The 22,345-nt window shown below is 44.6% G+C and overlaps 1 protein-coding gene across 1 annotated transcript; it reads right to left on the bottom strand.

The window, feature by feature from the left end:
* Window positions 1–1,238: 1,238 nt before the first annotated feature.
* On the bottom strand, window positions 1,239–20,569 carry CD247 (CD247 molecule; the record flags this gene model as incomplete). Its single annotated transcript, NM_001286921.1, is given in 8 exon segments — window positions 1,239–1,860; window positions 2,187–2,539; window positions 5,311–5,352; window positions 6,432–6,488; window positions 8,944–8,979; window positions 10,340–10,426; window positions 14,395–14,448; window positions 20,458–20,569. Coding segments are annotated over 7 exon segments (454 nt in total), but the record flags the coding sequence as incomplete, so codon positions are not given.
* Between the last annotated feature and the right edge of the window lie 1,776 nt (window positions 20,570–22,345).

The following is a 22,345-nucleotide window of genomic DNA, read 5'->3' as shown; positions in this document are numbered from 1 at the left end:
TTCCCACTGTATGCCAGATTGTGAAGACTGGATGTGCAGACGGTACCTCATTACAAATACTACCTTTGGAAATCAAAAAATGTCAGTCACAGGTTTTTTGATGCCCTGAAGTTTGTGCGAGATTTAAATTAATCAGGCAAAGTGGTTTAGCGTGTTTATAACAAAGTTCATTGCGCTCAGAAAAAGGGCACACTAATTTATTTTTTCTGATTTTCATAACCAGACATGTTAATGAAATTTCAATATATGTTTACATTAAAATATGTTTCAAAGGGTTTTATTGGTGGCAGGTTTTCTTAAAACTAGTTAATCAAATAGTCAGCCGGACAAAGAGTTTTCCTTTTACCTCTGGAACAAAAAGCCTGTTATGCCTGTAATAGGGGGCTGAAAGAAAAGTAGGGATAGATAGAAAAAACAGGAAGATTTTGTAAACAAGTTGATAGTAATTAAAATTAAAATTTTTATTTTAGAGAATGGTCTTTTGAAGAATTTATTAGAAGAAGTATATGAAGATCCAAACATTTAAGGCTTTGGCAGCTAAATAGCTATGCAAGGATTTTGTGGAGATACGATTTTATGATTTTCAGCAACAAACTAATGAAATATTAAAGCAAACTTTAAACGAAGGCCCTGTAGCCATAGTAATGCACAACTGGTTTTGTCAGTAAATTCAGAGCTGGCAGGTGCCTGTACGTGGTTTCATTACCACTTAATGGCTCTCTTACAGGTTCAGTGTGATGCTAATAGGTCTGGCAAGCTGGAAGGCTTTTCACTTTTAAGTTAATAGATCCACCATTGAGGAGGCGTCACCAGTCTACAAGCAACAAGAGCCTGCTGTGGGAACCCTCGGGAATGGTCGGAAGAGGGGACAGGTTGAACACTAAGACCCAAAAAAGGCATTGCCTCTCAAACCTGCCTACCAGTATAAGCATCACATGCTTATACTGGTATAGTCCATTTCAATAAATTTAGCTTGTGCATGGGTAGCTGTTTCTAAACCAATATAATAATTAAAACAGTGCAAAAAATACCTTCATACAGAGCAGATCTACAGATACTGCTGCTACCAGCACAAATTTCAGCAATACTTGGATGGAAGCCTTCCAGCAAGTATTATCCTGGTCCAGCTTGCTTAGTTTAGTTTGACATCCCAGCTGTAACCGTTCAGGTACATACAGGCAGCCCTTATGGTGGATAGCAGCAGAAGAAATGGCACATGGTTCAAATAGACACAGTTACACATCCCCATCAATTTTATTATTTCATCAAAAACCATCTGAATTGAGTCACCATCACCTGCATGTTGAATCTATGCTAATTTTTAAAATTATCCTGTAAGCTATTTAAACATTCGTACATTTCTTTAGACTTGTGTACACTTTCCTTAGCAAAATACTCATATAAAACAAGGCCAGCACAACTGATAAAAGACAGCACTGAGACATGTTCCTGTTAAGTGGGGAAAAAACATCCCTTTAAGAATATTAGCAACAGTGAGAGAAGAGAAAGGTCCGGTTTGGATTGTCTATTAAGAAACTTAACTAATCGTAACTTTCCCAGTGTTTTCCAGCATTACTTCACCTGTTAGTCTTTAAAAGCCTAATCCTCTGTCTCAATCATAATGGAAGGACTGGTAAAACCTATATGTTGCACCACTTCTGTTTTCACCATGGAACCTTGCTGGTAAGCCCTAGCTTTCAGATATTTCCATTAACATTCCTAGATGCAGTCCATGCACTGCAAGAGCTGGTCACACTGGGATGTTACTTTCTTGGTTGCTTGTTGGAGCCTAGCAGTGATTCCTCCGCATTCTGTAAAAGGTAGAGCCTGCTTTTAACATATGTCTTTCACTACAGGAACCTGTCATCATTTACAGTCAGAACAGCTCTCTGCAGTTAAAACCAACTTAGAAATAAAGCTAAATTTACAGCAGAAACGTATTTGGGCTAGACTGCCACAGTTACGCTGATGCAGATTATTCTTCCTGTGTATAATACTGGATGTGGCTATAGCACCTTCCTTTCAAGTACTTTAAAAGTGCTTTAGCCTATAATTAAACCTCAACACCCTATGAGGTAGGTAAATAGGGTGTAGATGGGGAATTAAATAGCCAGGCTCAGTGAGGAGGAGGAAGAGAACCAAGATTCCTGATCTCCTGCCCCATCTACAACACTTGCTGGTACAAACCTCTGCCTAGGAAACAGCTACTATCATTAGGAATAGTTTTACAGATATGTACATTTAAAAGCAAAAGCTTGAGATTGTATAGTTTGGATGGGGGGATGGGAGGAGGGGAACTAGATCCAGACTTGTCCCTACTTTGTGCAATGAACCATGCTGAAGTAATTTGCTGTCCTGAGAAAATGGGTGTTGACTGGACTGTCTTTTTTGATTTGATGGTTGTTTCCCTTCTCTCCTCCCCCAAAGCATCTGGACTTGTCTTGGTTTTGCCCATCCACTGCATGAATCCCATTTAGTGAGGGGGCAAGGGCTGCATCTGGAGGGCATCATATGTGTCCTTGGTTGCAGAGCTGAGACCCTGAAAGAAGAAAGAGAAGGTAAGATGGTTGAGGTAACACTTGGAGTAGAGCCTTTAGTTTTGCATGAAGTGGGAAAACAAGTTCAGCACCCGTTCAGCACCCTGGTTCGTTCTGTAGCAGTGAAGAGGTCATTGGTCCTCAGTTAACTTGAAGGTAGGCTGCATGCTGAATAAGGGCTAATGAAAAACATTGCTACAGTAACTCATCCTGGAAGCTCTCAGTGCTTTACAATACTAACCTCAGCAGCAGCACATTCATTCCCAAACAGGCTCTGTCTGAATGGTGGACCAGTGGTGGACAAATGTGTCAGGTAGGCAGAGCTGGACAGCACAATAAGCTACATCCAACTGAGAGTGGTGAGTGCAGAAGGGGAAATTTAGGGAGGCAGAATGCAAAGTAGGAATTTCGGCATGACACCTGAGTTTAACACTGACTCATGAGACCAGCCTGCTGCATTTGGTATGGCAGCAGCACTCATATCTCTTTCTCCCCAACTCAGCTTCCCCCTCCCCCCTCAATCCCTCTGATTTTTGTTCTAAAACTGTCTAGGGTATTGCTCAGTTTGCTTTGACGAGTGGTTTTATTTCTTTTACCTGTTCCCAGCATGCTTTGCTATTGCAACAGTATACCAAGGTGATAAACAACCAGCCAGTTGTAATCTTTGTTGTACCTGACTGAGATCAGAGGGTTTTTTTTCCTAGCCCAGCTCATTCCAAGTCAGGCAGATTAGAGACTTTAACCAGAGTGTCTCACATCTCAAGCCAGATGGGCTTATACTATACTAAACATACTTTAACCACCCAGCTATAGTATGACTCAGTGTCCATTCCACTTCAGCAAAAATGTTTTGATTTACTACTGAGAGAATCTATAGTGTTCTAGCCTGCAACTAGGGCCTTTGTGGAGAAAGCTTCTAAGGGAGATCCCACTAAGTTCCCAGCTGCACTTATGATCACCATAACAAAATTGCTCAAGGGAAGTTAATTGTAGAAGAGAAGGGAGGGGAATCTCCTCTCCCCCTTTTTGTAGGGAATATAACATGAGCATCTAAGGTTTGGTGCCTCCTCCAAGAGCCCAAATGAACTTCAGTACTAAAGTAGGAAAGCTGAGCTAATAGCTGAGGGGAGGGGTCAATTCTATATTTAAATTGGATTATTTTAATTCTCTTTCAAGCCACCCAAAAAAAAAGTTTGTTGACTTGTATGAACTGCTCACTTCAAATTTCAGTCTTAGTGGAAGTAAATTGAGAACTGAAACAAAATATAATTTGACTATTTTCAACGTTAGCAAAAAACACTATGAAAACTCACATTAAGCTTTTTTTTTATGAACGCTTTGTTTTAGTTCCTTTACATCACATTTTTGACTATTTGTTCTTTCCTATGAGACCTCTTCAGTGAAAGAATAAGTGAGTTTAGAGCAGGGTCCTGCCTTGTGGGGCTCCTGAAGGGATTCATTGCCCCAAGGGTTGAAGAGCAATTACATTTTTCCTTGGGCTTGACATGTTATTAACCCTTGGGATCAGGGAGCCTTAAACCTCTTCTCTCCCTGGGGAGGACACCTCAGCTACACAACAATAAAAGACCCATGGCATTGGGGTTCAGGCGATAGGGCTAAAAAGTAGACGTTCTAGCTGTGAAAGCAGTCTCGGAGGGTGGACGTCAGCCTGAGCTCTTGGACTCACTGCCCTAGGTTTTTTATTGGCATGTACAAATACCCATCAGGGCTTCATCTATCTCTGGGCCCCATGCGGTCTACAGGCAGCTCCTAAGATGCCCCTCCTCTCTCCCTAGGCATATGGACTTGCTGCCTTCTATTCTCCTTTTATATTAGGTCTTGGTCTACACTAGCAATTTAGGTTGGTATAGCTGCACCGCTCCAGCACAGTTATACCAACCTAACTCCCAGTGCAGACCGTGAGAGAGCTACTGCCTCTCAGATCTCCTTTCAGTATAGGTTGCATCTTCACTGAAGTGCTGCAGCCTTTTTAGGATAGACAAGCCTCAAGCCAGGTCTGTTTGTTTGTTTGTCGCATGACAACAGGTTTACAACAGCCTAAACTATTGAGCTGAAATGTACAGAACTTTATTTTTAATTGGTACCCTAACTTTTTTTCCCTCCCAGTCCAGGTAAAAATACCAGTTCAAACTGGTGCTGCAGAGCTGGTTCAGCTCCTTGCTGCTAACTTACCCTTTCTGCTACTGGTCAGTGCCATATGGGCAAAAGAAAATCCTCCAATCCACGAGCCTGTTCAATACTGTATAATAACAAAAGCTGCTTGATGACTGTATCTGGTGGTCGGCCAGGAGAACTAAGTTTTGATTTTTACCATTGAGTCGCTGCAGATGCCAGGCAGCACTCAGCCAATGGTGGTTCATATTAGGCAGCAGATAATCTGGGCTACTTCAAGAACAACCAGACACATCCCTTTCATGTTAGAGCTGACCTCTCTGGATCAGGAGTGATATAGATGACAGGATGCAACTTGATTTTCTAGGAAGTTTAGCTGCCAGAGATTTGGGACTAGTGTAGAGCAGCTCCCTGTCCTGCTAGAGAATACAAATAGTAGGGACATGTAAGAGGATCTGGGCTATTTTTAACAAAAGTGGGGGTGAGCTTTATGCTGCAGCTACTTCAGAGCTGTCACCACTGGTCAGACACTAAAGCCCCACAGCAATAACCATGAGCAAGCTAAGATGAGACGTACACATAGGAGCTGCACTCAGGTCACGGCATTAGATAAGAGCATTGCTATGGCTGCACTCCCTACCTGGTAGACGCCATCGTTCCCTTTGCCTCGCCGTCTCTGGTGCTTTGGGAAATAAAAGTCATGGATTAATAGCCATGCCTGCTTTGGATTGTGGCGGCATTTTACTGTATTTCAATCTGCAGTGTTCACAAAAAAGCTTATGAGTACAATTAAGGACTAGCTCTCATTTGATGACTGCTACACATTGTGGGGGCGGGGAGGGAGAGAGAGGATGATTCTGCACTCTCCAATACAGAGGACAGTGCAATAAGTTGCCTAACCTTCAGCTATTCACCCAGAATTAATTCTCTGTCTGATGCAAAAGTAGCATTCATGGACCCTTAAGGACATAAACTCAAACCGGTCAATAAAATGACATGCATATAAATAGCCCCAGCAGCTGTCAGATCAACCAGCTCGAAACACCATCACGTAAGATGCAGATTTCCAAGTGAGCCAAGCCTGACATTTCAAAGAGCGGCTGCAGCAACCCTTGGACACTATCAGATATGTACAAAAGGATGAGTGACAACGTGCTTGTGCACCCCCATGTAAAGGGAAGGGGATGGGAGAACATCATCAGCTGGAGTGCCTATTAAAGCTTATACTAAAATGGCCTTGTTTTCATAGCTTTCGGAAACAAACACACTCTGACAGAGGATGAAATTCTCCAATTTGTCTTTTTCCGAAGGTGAATTTTTGTTTGGAACTTTGAGTCCAGGCCCTTAGCTGTTTGAGTGGCAGCACGTTAAAAATCAACCCATTTAATTTTTGTTCTTAAGTTATGCTGCAGGCATATAACTGAATGGGTAAGGGAAGTGGCATGTTTCCAGTATTGATGGGACACCACTTACTGTCTAACCTCTACGATTGCACTCAAATCATGAACAGAAAAGTAAAATTACATTAATAGTAACACCTGGTTTTTACAGCTCTCAATCTTTAATATATTAGCTGTTTGCAAATCACTAGTAAAATGCAATTGCTACTGGAAAGAAGTCAATTCTTGCTCTAGGGGGAAGGGTTTTTAAATTGGGAAGTCACTTTACATGTGAAAGTCATGAGGGTGTATGTTGTAGTGGGAACATCTTATACGGGATGGAAAATTCTCAGCCTTTGGTGTAAAGAAAGGTACCACTCACCTCTCCCTTCTTCCCAATTTCACTGTACGCTTCACCCATCTTGTCCTTCTGCAAAGACTAGTAACCAAATTTAGAGAACAGCATTAGCAATGTAAGAAGCCATGCTCGCCCCATTGATGTCTTCAGCCCCACTACGGGGTTGCTCCTTTACCTCCCTTTCACTTCTAGTCCTTCCCTACCTCACGTGACTCCTAGCCTCCATTGTGAGGATGGTTCTTTGAGATCTTCTTCATTACTGTCTGTCTTAAAGCACTTTCTTGGTAATGCCACAACTCCTCAAATCCTTTTGTACAGTGTTTAGCTCTGAGTCTTCCAACCCGTCTTAAAATCATCCTGTTTCCTATTTGTTCTTCCAATCACCGCCTCCTCTGCCCTCTTAACTGGAAGCATCCATTTGAACACATTCATTGCCACTGCATTCTAGATCTGCTTCTCTTCCTCAGTGCCCAGCATTTGGAGCCTCACTACTGACTTGCAAATTCTTAGTTTTCAATTTGATAAGCATTTGCTTATTGCACAGCACTCCATTCACTTTTCACCATTTAGTCCACGCCTTTCCCAATCTGCTTAAGTTAACTGCTGCATTCACCTTTATCTCTACTCTTAAATCTAGGCACTTGAACTTCCAAATCTGGCTGCCCTCCAAACTTGGTCTTTGCATCTTCCTGCAAGGTATCAAATCTGCAGCGCATATATTCTGTTTTATTGCTGCTACGTTTCATGCCATTCCTTTCATGGATGCCTCTCCATCTCTCTCAAGTCTTTCCCCATTTCCTTTTTGGTCTCTCTCACAGGTACCTCAGCAGCTGCAAAAGCCATGTGGCAAGGTGCCACTATCTGGCTCTTTCTGAAAGCTCACTGAGCACCCATATAAATAAAAAGGGACTTTTGCCAAGGCATGGTATAGTCCAACTCTTACTAGAAACTGTTCCGTTGCTTCACATGGCCTTCTAGCTGACTAGCCTTCAGCCACTTGTTTCATTCTCATACAGCACCGGATGATTTTTCTTGGATTGTGGTCATGAAGCTTCTCAAGATCAATGAATCCTGTGTCCCGATTTTCCCCTGTATCTCAGACTAGTTGGTCTTTGCAGGGCATATTGCAAGGGACAAACCCATAAATATGCAGCATAGATGAAGTTAAGGATGTTAAAATGTGGTTAACTGACTAGTCGATGGAATTTCCATTGACTAGTCAATAGGCACTTCCACATTCCTTCTTTGAAATGTACAAGCGCCCCTGCTGGGGCTCTTGTACATTTCAAAGGAGGAATGTAGAACTCCAACATACAGCCCGGGGCCAGCAGGAAGTCCTGCTGACTCTGGGCTGCATGCTGGTGCCTGCTTTGAAAAGCACAAGAGTCCCTAGCAGGGGCTTTTGTGCATTTAAAGCCATGGAGCCCGGGATCAGCGGGCGAGTCCCCAGCTGACCCTGGGCTCCCCACAGCTGTCCGTTTGAATTGCGTGGATGTGTGGTTTAAAGGGACAGCCGCCATGGATCAGCTGTGCAGCAGCTGTCCCTTTAAACCACGCATCTGCACAATTCAAAGGGGCAGCTACAGGGAGCCCAGGATCAGCTGGGGAATCCCCCTGCTGGCCCAGGACTCCATGGCGTTTGAAATGCATAAGAGCCCCCACTGTGGACTCTTGTGCATTTCAAAGAAGGACTTCCCTCTGGCCCCAGGCTGTATGTGGAGTTCCGCATTCCTCCTTTGAAAGGAGGAATGCAGAAGTGCCTGTTGATTAGTCAAAAGACTATCCAATGAGCAAATGCTTATCGGATAGTCGACTACTCTTTAACAGCCTTAGGTGAAATCTGTTCTACCCGTACTTGGCTCCTTCACTAGCAAATCCTGGTGTGGAGCAAGGTTCAGAACAGCTCCTCTGGCTGTAGTGTGAGGGCCAGGCAGAGGCTACTGCTCAGGCTGTAGGAGGATGGAGAAAAGGAACTCTGCAAGGTGAGAGAGAGAGGGTGCCCTCTTGCATCTGCTGTGGAAAGGGTTTACTAACTCTTAACAGCCCTGCTGCCATCAGGACTTGTGCTTACACTCTGTAAGGGAAACTGACTCCCTGATGCAGCTGTAAATTCCCAACACATGCGGAAAACACAGGACTCCAGTGCTAACTGCCACTACTGTTACCCTATAGCAGAAGATATTAGTTCCCTTCACTATGATACAGTGTTAAAAAACCAACATCCCAGGTAGGATGCTACTGGGACACAGATAAGCACTATTGACAGAACTTCCCTTGTACCTAGGAAGGAGCAGGTGAGGGTATTCCCAGCAGGAAAAAAAGATGGGCCATAGACTGAGATGGCTGTATAGCCCCATGCAGTCCCCAACCTCCCCATATGAAGCAGGTCAGTTTAGTTAATTTTGGGAAAAGTGACATGATAAGGAACATATCCAAAATCTGACCCACACACCCTTAGCACCGAGACACATTCCTAAGCAGGCGCACAGATCAAACACTGCCTTTACCACACCGTAAAGCTCCTTTGTTTACTCACGGTGTAAAGAGTGTCCTGAGACTTCTTTCTTCTCTGCTGAAAAATAAAGGGAAGAAGAGCTGACTACACAACACAGTGTCCGCGTCCTTTGCCTCTACGCACATGGCTGCGTATTGGCCGTGCCATTTTCATGGTTCTGACTATGTACTGACATACTGCTATAGATCCAGTGCACACAGTGGATGCATATTGGCACCATCTTTTCCTGCATAACTGCTCTCCCACGTGGCACCCATACAGACGTAGGTAGAAGAGCTACTGCTGCTTTGGAGATTTTTGTTACTCTCTTTCCCTCTTTCCTCTTTTTCTGCTGTTTATTTGTACCTCTGGACCCCTTGCTCCATTCATCTGACGAAGTGGGTCATATCATGAAAGCTCATGATACCATCTACATTTTTTGTTAGTCTCTAGATTTTTCAGTTAGTAACTAACACAGCTCCCCCTCGGACTTTTAAACACTGGATTTTTATGTTACTTCACTGGCACTTGCTAACCTGTCACAAAGCCCTTCAACGAAATACTCAGGCCCTGCCTCTACATCCTCAGCTTAGAGATAACGTGTGATTTCCTATTCCGGGCTGCTGTGAGCTATTAAGAAAAGTGCAGGGGTGAAGATTTTACAGTCTGCATATTGAAGACTCCACCCATGCGCTTTGCTAGGACACTTCTGGCTCCACCCACGGTCATCCCTTGGCTTGCGAGAGACATGAACAGTGTAAACTAAACTAAAATTTTTTGCTGATACAGCTGTGTTAGGGAGGTAATTAAATTCAAAAAAGCAAGGCCCTCATAGAATGGACATAGGTTGCTGCAAAACTGCAGCTCCCTGAACAAATATAGAGTGCCACGTGAGCCGTTTTGCTAGTAGTGTTGTCTGCAGAAGGGTTGACACTAGCACAAAACACATACACCCTTATCACCAACATAGCTGTGCCAAGAAATGTTTTCAGGGGGTTAGGTGAAATGTGTTGCGCCCTAAGCCCAGCATGGCTACAGGTACGCGGGACCCTCATCACAAGGTGATCATAATAGGGCAGGATTTCCTCAACCAAGTCAATTTATTTATATTGCCCTTATATTGCACTGCCTCTTTCCAGCAGCCCTCAGCTCTAGCCACACCGTCGCCGCTAACCAATTACAAAAGCCTGCTTAAGGTTAAAGCTTTCAGCCCTCACCTGAGCTCAAAACAATGCTTAACCCCAGTTACTGAAGATTAAGGCATCTACCCAAGTTGTGGACACATCCTGAGGGACAGTGTAGAAGCCCCAGAGGATACGGGTGTCCCGTACACACTAGCCAGGACATTGTGTGACTGGCTACCTGCACATTCCTTTTGTGCGGGAGCAGGATTACAAAGAAGCAAAGTTAAACAAGAGTGCAGCTGCGGGGAAGTTACCTGATTTCTCCCTCCCTTTTCAACATCAGAGCCTCTCTTTTTATTTCCCAGAACATCATATTCATCTCTGGCTGTGCGAGACAATTTCTGCAATGAAAAAGCAAAAAGTCAGAGTGACAGAGACTGTGCTAATGAGCAACTGAGAGCTGGGCTTAGTTAGCAGCAGAAGTGAATTCCAGTTCAACTTCCAATTTACTGTACAAGTTATAACTGATAGGTAAGCCAAAAAAGTAGTTTTAAAAGAAATATAATCAATACTGATGATCTAGGGCGTATGCAGCAGCCTCCCTGCTTGCTGCTAGTATATCCATTAGAATTCAGATCTGCTGGCCCCACAGCTACGCCCCCAGAGCAAAAGGCAAATCACAGTCAGTTGAAATAGGATTTCATGGCTGGACTAGATCTCATTGTATTTAGCAGATGATACACTGATGCCATAGCTACAGCAGCCATGACATTACACCATTGGTTTTTTTGCCCTTTAAAAAGTCTTGACTGCTTTCAGTAAACTCAGGAAACCCTCTGCCTGAGATCATTTTTGACTGAGATTATTTACTTTTATCACGGCCCCCTCATATTTGTCTACTCTTTATAAAGTACCTAAAATAAGGCATGATATAAAAGAGCAGATTGGGTCCTTCTTTTCTCACCAACGCATACCACAAGAATGAGGGGCAGGCAATGGACTTGAAAAGACGGCAAATTCAAAAGAGGAAAAAAAATACTTTTTTACTTATTCAACAGTCAGATGGTCTCGTGGTCACAAGATGTTTGAGGTCAAGAATTTGGCAAAATTCAAAGTGACTGTACACTTACATGGATAAGACCATCCTGAGATTAATAATTAATGCTACAAAGATTATTGGAAGGGATACAACACCATCAGCCTTCAAATCTTAACCTGATCTCAAGCCATCAGGCATTAAGCAAACACTTCATGATGATTCTCACATCTGCCCACAGTGGAGCAGTTTGCATTATTTGCTGCAGCATCTGGTACTGGCCACTACAAGAGACAGGATATTGGACAAGAAGGACCAGGGGTTTGATCCAGTCTTTCACTTCCCATGGTGTAAGGTTACACAGCAAGTCACAAGGCCAATGGCGCTATGGTGACTCATGCGCCAGATGAGACAAAAGTGGGGCTTGTGAGTGAATCTTCCAGTGGCGCTCAGATTCTGCATGTCTGATCCTTCCCCATCTTCCACCAAATCAAAAAACCTGGAAATGGACAGTTGCTAATTCAGGGCTCTAAGCTCTGATCTTGCCCGGGTCCCCCCTGCTAGATTCCACACTCACCCCGTCTTGGAGTAAGATCCACATGCCCTACATTTCCCAGGCTCTTTAGAGTGGAGCCACCTAAGGAACAGCGCCAAGGTTTTCAGGGATGCAGTTCCTGTGCGGCACACCCTCAGCAGCAGCAGAAATTGCAGCTGCTGCTTCTCAATGGGGAAAGAGGGTCAAATCAATTACTAGCCCTTAAAGTCCCAGATACCTGGGGAGATAGGTGTGGGAAAAGATTTGTGGATGCCTCATTCAAAAACGGGCAGTGCATGGGAGCCCTGCACATAGCAAGAATGTGGGAGAGCAGGGGCCCAGCGAGGCCAGCAGGCCAACAAACAAGGTGGAATGAGGTTTCCACGGTTTGCTTTATAAAGCTGGATCAAATTCAGCTCCTGATAGCTGCCAGGGTCAAATAAAAATCCAACCCCAATTCTTAACTCTAGGGGATATTTAAAGATATAGCCGGTGTCCAGCAGGCCATGAAACCTCTAGTTTCTATGGATCCTGTCTGGAACTGCAGGAAATTGATGAATTTCCATCGCTGGCCAGTAGGATCTTGCGCTTACTCTGATCTCACCAAGTCTAAGAGGCAATTAAAACACCACTACAAGCATGTCCTTTTTCTAGGGCTGATGCATGAATTCTTGTTAATTAAGCATAGGTGGTGTGAGAATCTCTTTCTTCCCCTTCCCAGGAGTTTATTGTACTTGTGCCTTGTCATGCTGAAATGGAAGATAATCATATAACTGTGCTATACCATACTATCTCTCAAAAAGCTATCAGCAAAGAGATAGAAAGCAACAGGGTACAAATGTGTAGAACTAAATTGATCCCTCGGCATTAGCCAACCTCTTAGCTGAGGAACAGGTAAAAGTTAGTGTAAGCGTATTAGTTTATTAAAGCCAACCACATTTCTGAAGGTAAAATAATAAAATTCTAGCAAATCTACAATTCGTGCCAGGAGATGAATAGAGAGAAACTGTGGCATTTTTAACGACACTTATTTGTAAAAAATACATAATACTGTACAACAGCTCCAAATACCGTGCCATCATTATTACAAACTAGCCAATTAGCCCATCATAAGATGGGATTTTCAGGTCTCTCCTCCACGTCCATCTTCTCTCCTGAGCCTCCAGTCGCTCTCTCTCTCTCCCCCCTCCTCCTACTGCCTCTCCCTCTGTCTCTCAGCTCTCCTCCGCCTTCTGCCACTCTCTCTGTCTCTTCTCCCCCTCCTGCCTCACATTCTCTCTCCACTCTCCTCTGTCTCTGTTGGGGATGCACGCTCGTCTAGGCCCCACCCCCTGGGCGTGTACATCGCCTCCCGCCATGGCACTTGGCAAGGGGGGTGGGGCAGTGACGTTCACGGCCAGGAGGCGAGGCCTGGGGCCACTGTCACACCACACGTCACTGCCCCGCCCCCCTTCGCTTCGGGCCGCCGCGGGGAGCAAGCGGCCATTTGGACTCCTCTGCGGCAGCCCGGCTGAGTGCCACAGCAGGAGGTGAAGGGTAGGGCGGGGCGGTGATGTATGGAGTTGCCAGGTGTCCGGTTTTCTACCGGACAGTCCAGTTTTCGGGCCCTGTCCATTAAAAAAAAAATCAGAAAATACCAGACATGTACAATGTCCGGTATTTTCTGGTTCTCCAGCCGGGTGCCAGACGGAAGCCTGGTGGGGCGGGGGAGTGGCTGGGAGGTGGGGTGCAATTGGCACTGGGCGCCTCTAGTTGCCTCTGTCCCTGCTCCTGGAGCCACAGTTGGACTTGCTTTGCTGGGACCATGAGTGGGGCGCGGGCAGCACCCTGGGATCTGCACATGCCCAGGTGAGTCTGGCTACCCGCCGGCCGATTCCCTCTCCCTGCCAGCCAGTTCCTCCTCCTGATCTCCCATGGCCAGACTCGCTGTCCCCGACTGCCACCTCTGACCAGCGTGGCACTCGGCTGAGCGGCGCAGAAGTCAGCCGAGCGCCACGGCGGGAGGTAACAACGCCCCCTAGAGGCAACTTGTAACGCTACAGCATTAGAGTCTCAGACATTGGGCTACTATATATATCTATATATATAAAATGTAGTGCTTTCTATAAGCATAGTGGTCAGGTTTGGTACATCACAGACCATCTATGTCAATTTCCTTTCCAGCAACCCACAATATTAACTGTTGCTTGAATGTTGCAATCTGGGAAGAGTTCATCTGAGACCCTTAAAATGCTGCATTCCAGATATCCATTCTCTAACCCTACCACATGGAACTGCAAAGAGAGACAGGCAACTTAGATGGGGCTACTCAAATAAGTATATGCAACTCAGTGTGAGGTAGTACTTCAGGGGCAGGCTTGCTGTAGAAGAAAGCATAGGCAGAGAGGCACGTGTGTTTCATGGACTCTCAGACAACACTCTGTGACCCACACACCAGTTCCTGTGCACATATTGGATCAGCTTCATCTGCCAACTGGAGAGCACCGGACCTATACTGGATGCTTGGTGCACCTCCTGCATGTTACTAGTGTCAAGTATTAAACCACAGTCCTCGTGTTCTATTGGTGAGTGAGAAGGAAGTTTTCCCCAAAGTGAGTCATTAGCCACTTCCCCTTGTAGCTACTACAAAACCCACTTGTGATCGTTCCTCCTGCGTCTGCCTCATCCAGCCCATCCTGAAATCTGTCAGGCCAGAAGAAAGCCACCTCATTCAGAGACAGCTGGAGGAGAGGAAAGAGCATGGCCAGATGAGCAGATTAAAACAAAAAGTCATGGACATAAGAACAGCCGGCACTTACATTATAGACGTCATCCTGGCCTTGCAGAGCTTGGGGCTCAGGGGCTCTGCTCAACTGGAAGAGAGAGGGGAAAAAAGTGAATACCTGGCACTGGCAGCATCACAGAAAGAGCCCTTTGGAGAAGTTATTCTTACCTTAGGTGGGATGCCTATAGATTAACAGTCTGCAGCCCTGCCGGTGCCATCAAGGGTCGCCAACTCTGATGCTGTTCCAGGAAATCTTTTTTTCCTCACAACATGACTATGTCATTTTCTTAAAATAACCCATTCAAATATCCAGGATTGAGTTCAACAGTCACCAAGCGCCTGATGCCAATTCCAGGAGACTGCAGGTCAATCCGGGAGGTTTGATAACCCCAAGCATCTGGAGTGCCTAAAAGGGTCAAGAAACTATACAAATCCCAGCCCGGCTCTCCCAAGGGAGCTTTTATTTGTCTGTCAGTCCACTCTCAGGGATCTGTCACTATTTAACAGTACTTTACAACAGCCCCTTGGAACAGACATAGGATTTCCTACTGTGTTTCCCCTTCCCCTGTGCACATGCACTCTGGAGTGTTCCTGCAGGATCACTGGTGAGCTCTACGCCAGTGCATGCAGTCTGTTATTGGAGAGTCTCTCGTAAGAGGAAGGCCTGCTAGTATTAATGAGGCCTTTCCTGGGCACCACCCTGCCGCATGCCTCCCACCTGCATAAAGATGCCAAATATCCTCAGTTTCAATTCACTTCAGTGGGGGTTGAGGATGCTCAGCCCCTCTCGGGAGGTGTCCCCCCCCCACACACACACACTGCAGGATCAACACCAGTGACACATTTTAAGTCTCCAGATTGTGCAGCAGCAGAAGCTGCTCTCTAGATTGAGAGAGGGCTGCGTGAAAATTTTCCTCGAGTCCACATTTTTTTTGCTTGCACCCTGCGTAACTCTTGCAAGAAACTACACACACTTCTCCTTGGCCTTCCAGGCTTAGTTTTAGGTAAAGAGGCAGAGAAATCAATCAGTTCTGAGATTTTTCAAAAAGTAAAAAACACCTACCACATTTTTACAAGTATTTTAGCCTCTCATAGTTCAAACCCAGCTCTGCCTAATCATTTCAAATGTCCTCTGTGCTGAAAACTAGCAGAAAGACTAAGTTTACATTTCTGGGGTCTAAAATTTAGGTTCTTCCCTCTTCCCCTCCCCCCCCCCCCCCCAATGGTACAGCTTACTTAGAATATTTTCAGCAGAGAAAGTAACTTAAAATTTCTTATAGGTACTGTCCTATTGCAACTTGGGTCCCTGCCTGCTCTTTAAATAGCTCCCGGCTGGCTTTTGGTATAGCTCAGTCAGCTCGTGTCAGAGCACCTGGGCACACCCACTTACTTTCACCTCTGGATATTTTGCAGGCCCTGTAAACTACAGAGTTTCTAAACCCCATTCTTACCGCAGTGGAATTTACAATTTTCAGTTTGTAACAGAGTCTTGGGTCTGTCACAATATAAACAGACAACCCTGCACCCATAAACATATCTATCTCAAATGACACCGTCCTCAGCAGATTTATTGAGAGAGAGAAGAGAGAAACTTTGCCACATATTTGGAAGATTGAAATCTGGGCTTCAACAGATGATGTGGTGGGATTCAAAATAGAAGGTCCTTGGAGTACCTTACAAGCAGCTCTCTCATATGTTTATTGAGGAAACTCCACTTCAGTCCCTACTGATCTTGATTAGCGTAGTACATAATCACAGGACGAAAATCTGGGTAACCAGGTTCCAAGCCTACATTCAAGGTCTGCTTGTGCAGTTTGATACCTGGAAACCGTGAAGGCAACTTGAGGTTGGTGGTTGCTACACCATTTTGAATGATGTACAGTAGGAAACTGATATTAGTGTCAATACGCTGGCTTCAAGTGCGCCTTGATAGAGTAGCTATGCCTGCCATTTTGGGGCATCTTCCATCTCTACTACCTCAAAGGTTTAGAGAGACACCTCAGTTAGCCAAAACACTTACAGGTTATGACTGCATTGTCTCTGGTATTTAAGATCTCTATGACCCCAGACTTGTACAGGTGAGGAAGGGGGCTGCTGCAATCAGTATGGATCTTGCAACATCCTCAGTCTGAAAGTGCTTGCTGGCTGCTGCAACATGCTTAAAAGGGGGCTGGATGGGGTGTAGCCACAGACCCTAAAGCACAAATGTCCAAAACAGACTGCTGGTTAGCCAGGGGCCATTAATCAATGCATGTAAAACCAACACCACTACCAGGCAGTGGGCGCCAGCACTTCTTTGAAAGTCCCTCAGCTCTGCTTATGCAGCAACCATGAAGGGTATCAGTTCTACAGCCCAATAGCTAAAGCAAAGAACTGGCAAGGTCTGCAGAAATGTAGAGCATCTTAAGTGTCATAACATAAAATCACTTCCATTCCATAATTTCCAAGATTTGCTTGGGAAATGTTTTTAACCCCACAGAGGCTGCTCTGGGTTTTCTGGAGAATTCAGCAAAATCTCTTTTTAGCCAGCTTTCTACACAAGAAAGCATGGGGTGAGGGGGGGAGGAACCTTTCTACACCAGACATGCCTATGTACCAAAAGATTGACGAAGGGGTGGTCTACACAGGTCTCAAGACTTGATATGGCGGTAAATGGGTGACATTTAATGGCCTGTGATATATAGGAGCTCAGACTAGATGACCTGATGGTCCCTTCTGGCCCTAAACTGCAAGTTGAGGCAAAAGATTTGCACTGCGTGTATGAACAGAATTTTGTACACACACAGCACTTTTCAGAGGGAAGAACACCCGGAAGAAGAGACTTGTGTGTACAAACGCCCCTTGCTGAGGGGAATCAGAACAGCTACTCTTCGCTCTCCCCATCATGACAGACTCCAATTTTTAGCTCCATCTTAAATAAATGGTGTAGCACCAGGGAGGGGTTTGTTCTCCTGCCTTCTCCTCTGAAGCAACAATTTATTCATTTGCTATCACTGGATTATTACTACATACCCTTTCAGGTAACAGCTAGACCCACTGCAGGAGGTAAATTATGCCATCTCATATGGGTAAAATCCTCTACCTCGTAGCTCTCCAAACAGAGTACATGCACCTGCTGCCAATAGTCAATTACTTGGCAAATCTGTCACTAAAATTTCACTTAATAAGGGGGATGCATTTCTCTCACTTTGTTCTCAAACTTTAGAGGAGATCTGGTCTGAGAACAAAAACTGCTGGGCTAGTTCACCCCTGCTTCAGCCTAGAGGGTCTGTCGAGCTTTCCCCTCTAGCAGGCTCACACAGACTAGCAGTCCTAGAGCAGCACTTTCATCTGTCATTTGGGATTCAAAATAGCAGGAAAAATCTCTCTGATGCAGCTGAATTCCATTAATTTATTCTAAAATTTTCTTGCTTCTGATTTTCATGGTGGATCCACTCGCCACCTTGGGATGCTGTTTAGCTGTGGAACAGATGAGTGCCAGCAGCTGCAGGGCAGGCTTCTCCTCTGCCAGCCTCAGCTAGCACACCTAAGCTCTGCGTGGGAGGGACCAGTGCTTCCTCTGATTTTTTTCCATCCATGTGTGGAATACATTTAGTTATGTGCACCAAGGCATGTATGGGTGTGCACCACCAGTTGAATCACATGCTGGTCTGCTCATCAGCTAATAATCTCCCAAGCACACAGCTTACAAGGACCACTGGAGGGATCCAGAAGAAGAGAGATCTTATTCCAGACCTATTCAATCTTTGGCTTCTTTGGAAGGCTGTTCTGGAGGGTACCATTTGGAATGGATTTTGGGGCTGCACCCATTGATTAAAGTAGACTGAAACTGGAGAGGGAATTCTCATTGCACTGGTTAAAGAGAGCCTGCAGAGATGCCAGGGAAGAGCTGCTTGCCTAAGCCAGGAAGAGAAGGGAAGATCCCCTCTGCTTTTAGCAGAAAAGGTGATTGTGCTTCTCCCTGCCACCCTTACACTGGCCTCCGGGGAAAATTGGACAGAAGTCAACAATTCCTTTCATGGGTCACCCAACCACCATCTGAAGCAACGATGGCACGTCACAGGTCCCAGCTGGAGCCCATGCCTCCTAAAACCATGTCCCCATTACCAGTCATGAACAACATCCAGAATGGTGGTTTAATTTAAAAAAAATGTATAAGCTTGGGATTTCTCCTAAATGCTCATGCCCCCGTCCCTGATGTATTCTTCTCTCTCTCTTCCCTTTTATCACTGTCTCTTCATTACTTTAAAAGAAGTATGAACTCACTCACAGTGCTGGCCCAGCATCTCCTCGCTATTCTGCACTGCCTCTGGTACCATGCCTACGACTGTAGTGTCAGAGCACAGTGCAGAGTTAACAAGGACCAGAGCCAACACGGTACTTAGGGTTCCGTTGAAGTCAATGGAAGTTAGGAGGCTACATATCTTTGCATATCTGTGCCAAGGAGACTGGTATCTATCACGTGATGTTTCTTCTCTGCACCTCCCCTTCAGGTTACAGCTAAGAATTTCCAGCAAAAGTGACTTGTGAGGTTGAAAGTTTGGGAACTACTGAACTGCCTGGAGATCTATTTCCCTTAAAGTTCCCCCACCACCGGTGCTCCACTTTCCATCCATCCCTCTGACACCACTTCCTCTTTAGGGGAAAGGCCTATCTTTACTGCCCACTCCTCCCACAGTAAGCGTTGCGAAGGAAGGAAATAAAGATATTCCCCACCAAAACTGGTAGACATGTTACTTTATCCTTCAAATTCTTCCTGTGCTGTAAACACCACTAGCAGGGAATGCCAAAGCAAGCAGAAGCTGCTGTTTATATTGCAAAAGCATTCGCCTTTTATTCTGTCCCCCGCATGCCTGCTCCTGTTTGTCTGTTCCATACACCCGTTTTGTGTTGCCACTACCTCAGTTGATGACCTTTCTAATGCAGGAACTCTCTTTTCATTACCCTGGCTGGGTCCCACAGCACAATACTAATAAACCTGTGCTCATAATAGCTACCAAACCCACAATTCTGTGCTCTGTCGGCAGGGTGTGTTGGAACCCTTCAGAGCTGAATCATCATCACGTGGCTCTCACGTTGCCCAGAGACAGGAAGAGCTCTGACCACATTAAAATGAAGCAGTATCAGGCTAGGGCTGGTTGGCACTGTTCGCTGTGTGGATATCCAGTCCAAAGACCAGGCCGAAAGTGGGTCTAAAAATCACCTGAAAAAGTTCTAAGGCAGAGAGAGAGAGAAGAAATTAAGTTTGGATTCAAGATCCTGTGGCTGCAAATGCTCTGGGGAATCTTGCCACCATCACCCACAGTGACTCAATTGGCTACTTTCTGAAAGCTCCCAGGCCTGACCTTGTACTTTCTATATCGTGATGGTACGTGGCTGAGACACTTGAAGGAGCACTGCCTGTTTCTATTTAATTAACACACCCAGGCAGATGATCAGCTGCACCTCTTTGCTACATTTTTGCATTTAATGGTTGGGATTCATGCAGCATTTCTAGGCCCTGTTCTAGAAAAACAAAATCAGTTAAAAGCAATGTTCCTTCTAATCATTTCTATTCATGTGTGAATTTTTTTTACCTCCACATGCAGAATAATTTTATGTGCATCACGTGCACCACCAGTAGAAACAAAAACCATAGCTGTGAGTGCTGCTCTCATCAGTGGGGCAGCATTTGACTTTCTCCTGAGTGGCCACATAACAGCACAGGTTACAGGGAAACATTGGTTGACAGTGTTCACAGCCCACTTCAGAAAAGGAAAGGCCTTGCCACAAAGAGAGTTACAAGAACCCTGCCAGGCTTTCCCTACATCTTCAAGAGATGTAGGGAAAGCACTCAAATACAGGACGGCTTCCACTCCAGCCAGATCCCCATGCTCAGCGACAGGCTCTCAGGCATCACAACAATCCAATGGCAAACTCAGCACTTCTCATTTGCAATGACACACAAAAGGCCATAGGATTAGGCATAATTTTTCAAGCTATACAACTATCCAAGAAAAATCTGATTTCCGACAACCCTTTCACAGACCATAGGCAGCCTGGATTATGTGACAAAGGGTTCAGTGTTTTGAGGAGAGACTCTGGCAATTACACTAACCTTAGCTTTCAAAAAGAGGGCGGTAATGATGACTGCATAGATGAAGAGGATCCCATCTAGTATGTAACAGAGTCTTGGGTCTGTCAGTCCTGGAACTGGTGAGGCATCTGTACGGAAATACATTAATAAAAACAAGGTCACTTAGGTTATAACATATTGGCTGGTTTGTAAGTGGCATTGCTGCCCCCTGCTCAACAGCACAACAACCACTTCAGTGCCTGTGATTATGTACTACCGTAGTACTGGCTGGAGGCCTACAAAAGGATAAAAAAGCCCTAAGACAACTGACTGTAAAGGAAGACTCTTAAGAGACCAAAGATGACTGTTATGAAGCAGAAAGTCGAAGTTCTATTCCCTGTGGCATGCATATGGAGTTTAGCTTGTGACTAGGATATCTTCAGATGTTAGGGTTGCCAGATGGTTTCAACAAAAATACCGGACACACTTGACATTACATCACAATCTACATTACATCTTATTTAGAAAATACCGGACATTTATATTTTCTCAATTTGTTTCCTGAACAGAAAGCTCAAATACTGGACTGTCTGGTTCAAAACCGGACACCTGGCAACACTCGCAGATCTATGGCCAAAGATCACCTACAGTGCAGCTATCTGAAGAAGGCTGACAAACAACTATTTCCCATCAAGTCAGTCATTAGAATCCACTATTATCCTCTGCAGGGAGTCACAGAAAATTAAGAACAGGAGTTTCTATCCTGTCCCCAGTAATATAATATGGTTAAGGTTACATCCTGACCCTATCTTGTGGTAGGCAGCAGAATGGCTTGTCTCCAGTGGCACCTATTAAAATCATGTCAACCCGTTCAGAGAGAACTAAAAAGAGGAATCAGAGCTGAAAAATTCAACTATGGAGCCAAGAGTTCAGGTTTAGAAGTTGGAGCGGTCTTAAGTCGAGAGTTCAAGTCCAGAACCATCTGTAGAGGAAAGGTTCCAGTGTAATCTAAAATGCAGAGAAAGATGCATCTTTCCAAGAAACTGAGGAAAGTAACAGGTTATTTGAATGGCAGAATTAGAGGGAATTCAGAGAAGGGTGACAAAACTATGAAGCATATAGAAAATTAGTGAAGAGAGTGAAAAGTCCAGGATTGTTCATCTTAGGAAGTAGACAAGTAAGAAGGGACCAGATAATAGTATACGAAATGGTGTAGTGAAGCTAGATTAGAAAATTCTGTTCTCCTGGTCTCAGAACAATGAAATTAAGAAAGTGAGAAATTCAAAACCTATTCAAGGAAATACTTTTTCACACAAACATGTAATTAAATTATAGAACTTGTTGCCACCGGAAGTTGCTGAGATCAAGCATTTAGAAAAATTCTGTCTTGGCATTCATACAGATATCAAATACAATCCAGAATTATCATCAATGATAAACAGGGTCTAGTTATTAGAGATCAGCCTGAGACTCACATCTACTATTTCAGAGTTCTTACACCTTTCTTTTTACAATTGGCTACTGGATAATGGAAGACAGGATACTGAACTAGATGGACCTTGAATCTGAGCCAGACTGGCAATTCCCATACACCACAAGTGACAGTTGTCAGTCACATTGATTAATTCATTACCAGAATAGACTCTGATGCTACAACTGATGAGGGCGATATAGGAATTTTTACAGCATAGAATGTTCTATAATCTGGATCTTTATTCAGATTTGTGTTCACATACAGGACACTCTCTCTAAAGAGTTCTAATTACAAAGTTCTTTGCAGATGTTTATTTCTGTTCTAGCTATCAATGGGAGGAAATCTGCTTTCTAAAGGATCCAAGTGTCCAGTAAGTTAATGGTGATGGATTAAGTTCTATATTCATACATAGAGGGTATGTACACTTTTAGTTATGTTGTAAACGCTTGATAATAC

The sequence above is a fragment of the Pelodiscus sinensis genome, chromosome 1 (genome assembly GCF_049634645.1).
Source record: "Pelodiscus sinensis isolate JC-2024 chromosome 1, ASM4963464v1, whole genome shotgun sequence".
Lineage (NCBI taxonomy): Eukaryota > Metazoa > Chordata > Testudines > Trionychidae > Pelodiscus > Pelodiscus sinensis.
Note: the sequence above shows the minus strand (reverse complement) of the source record. Positions and strands in the feature narration are given on the sequence as shown.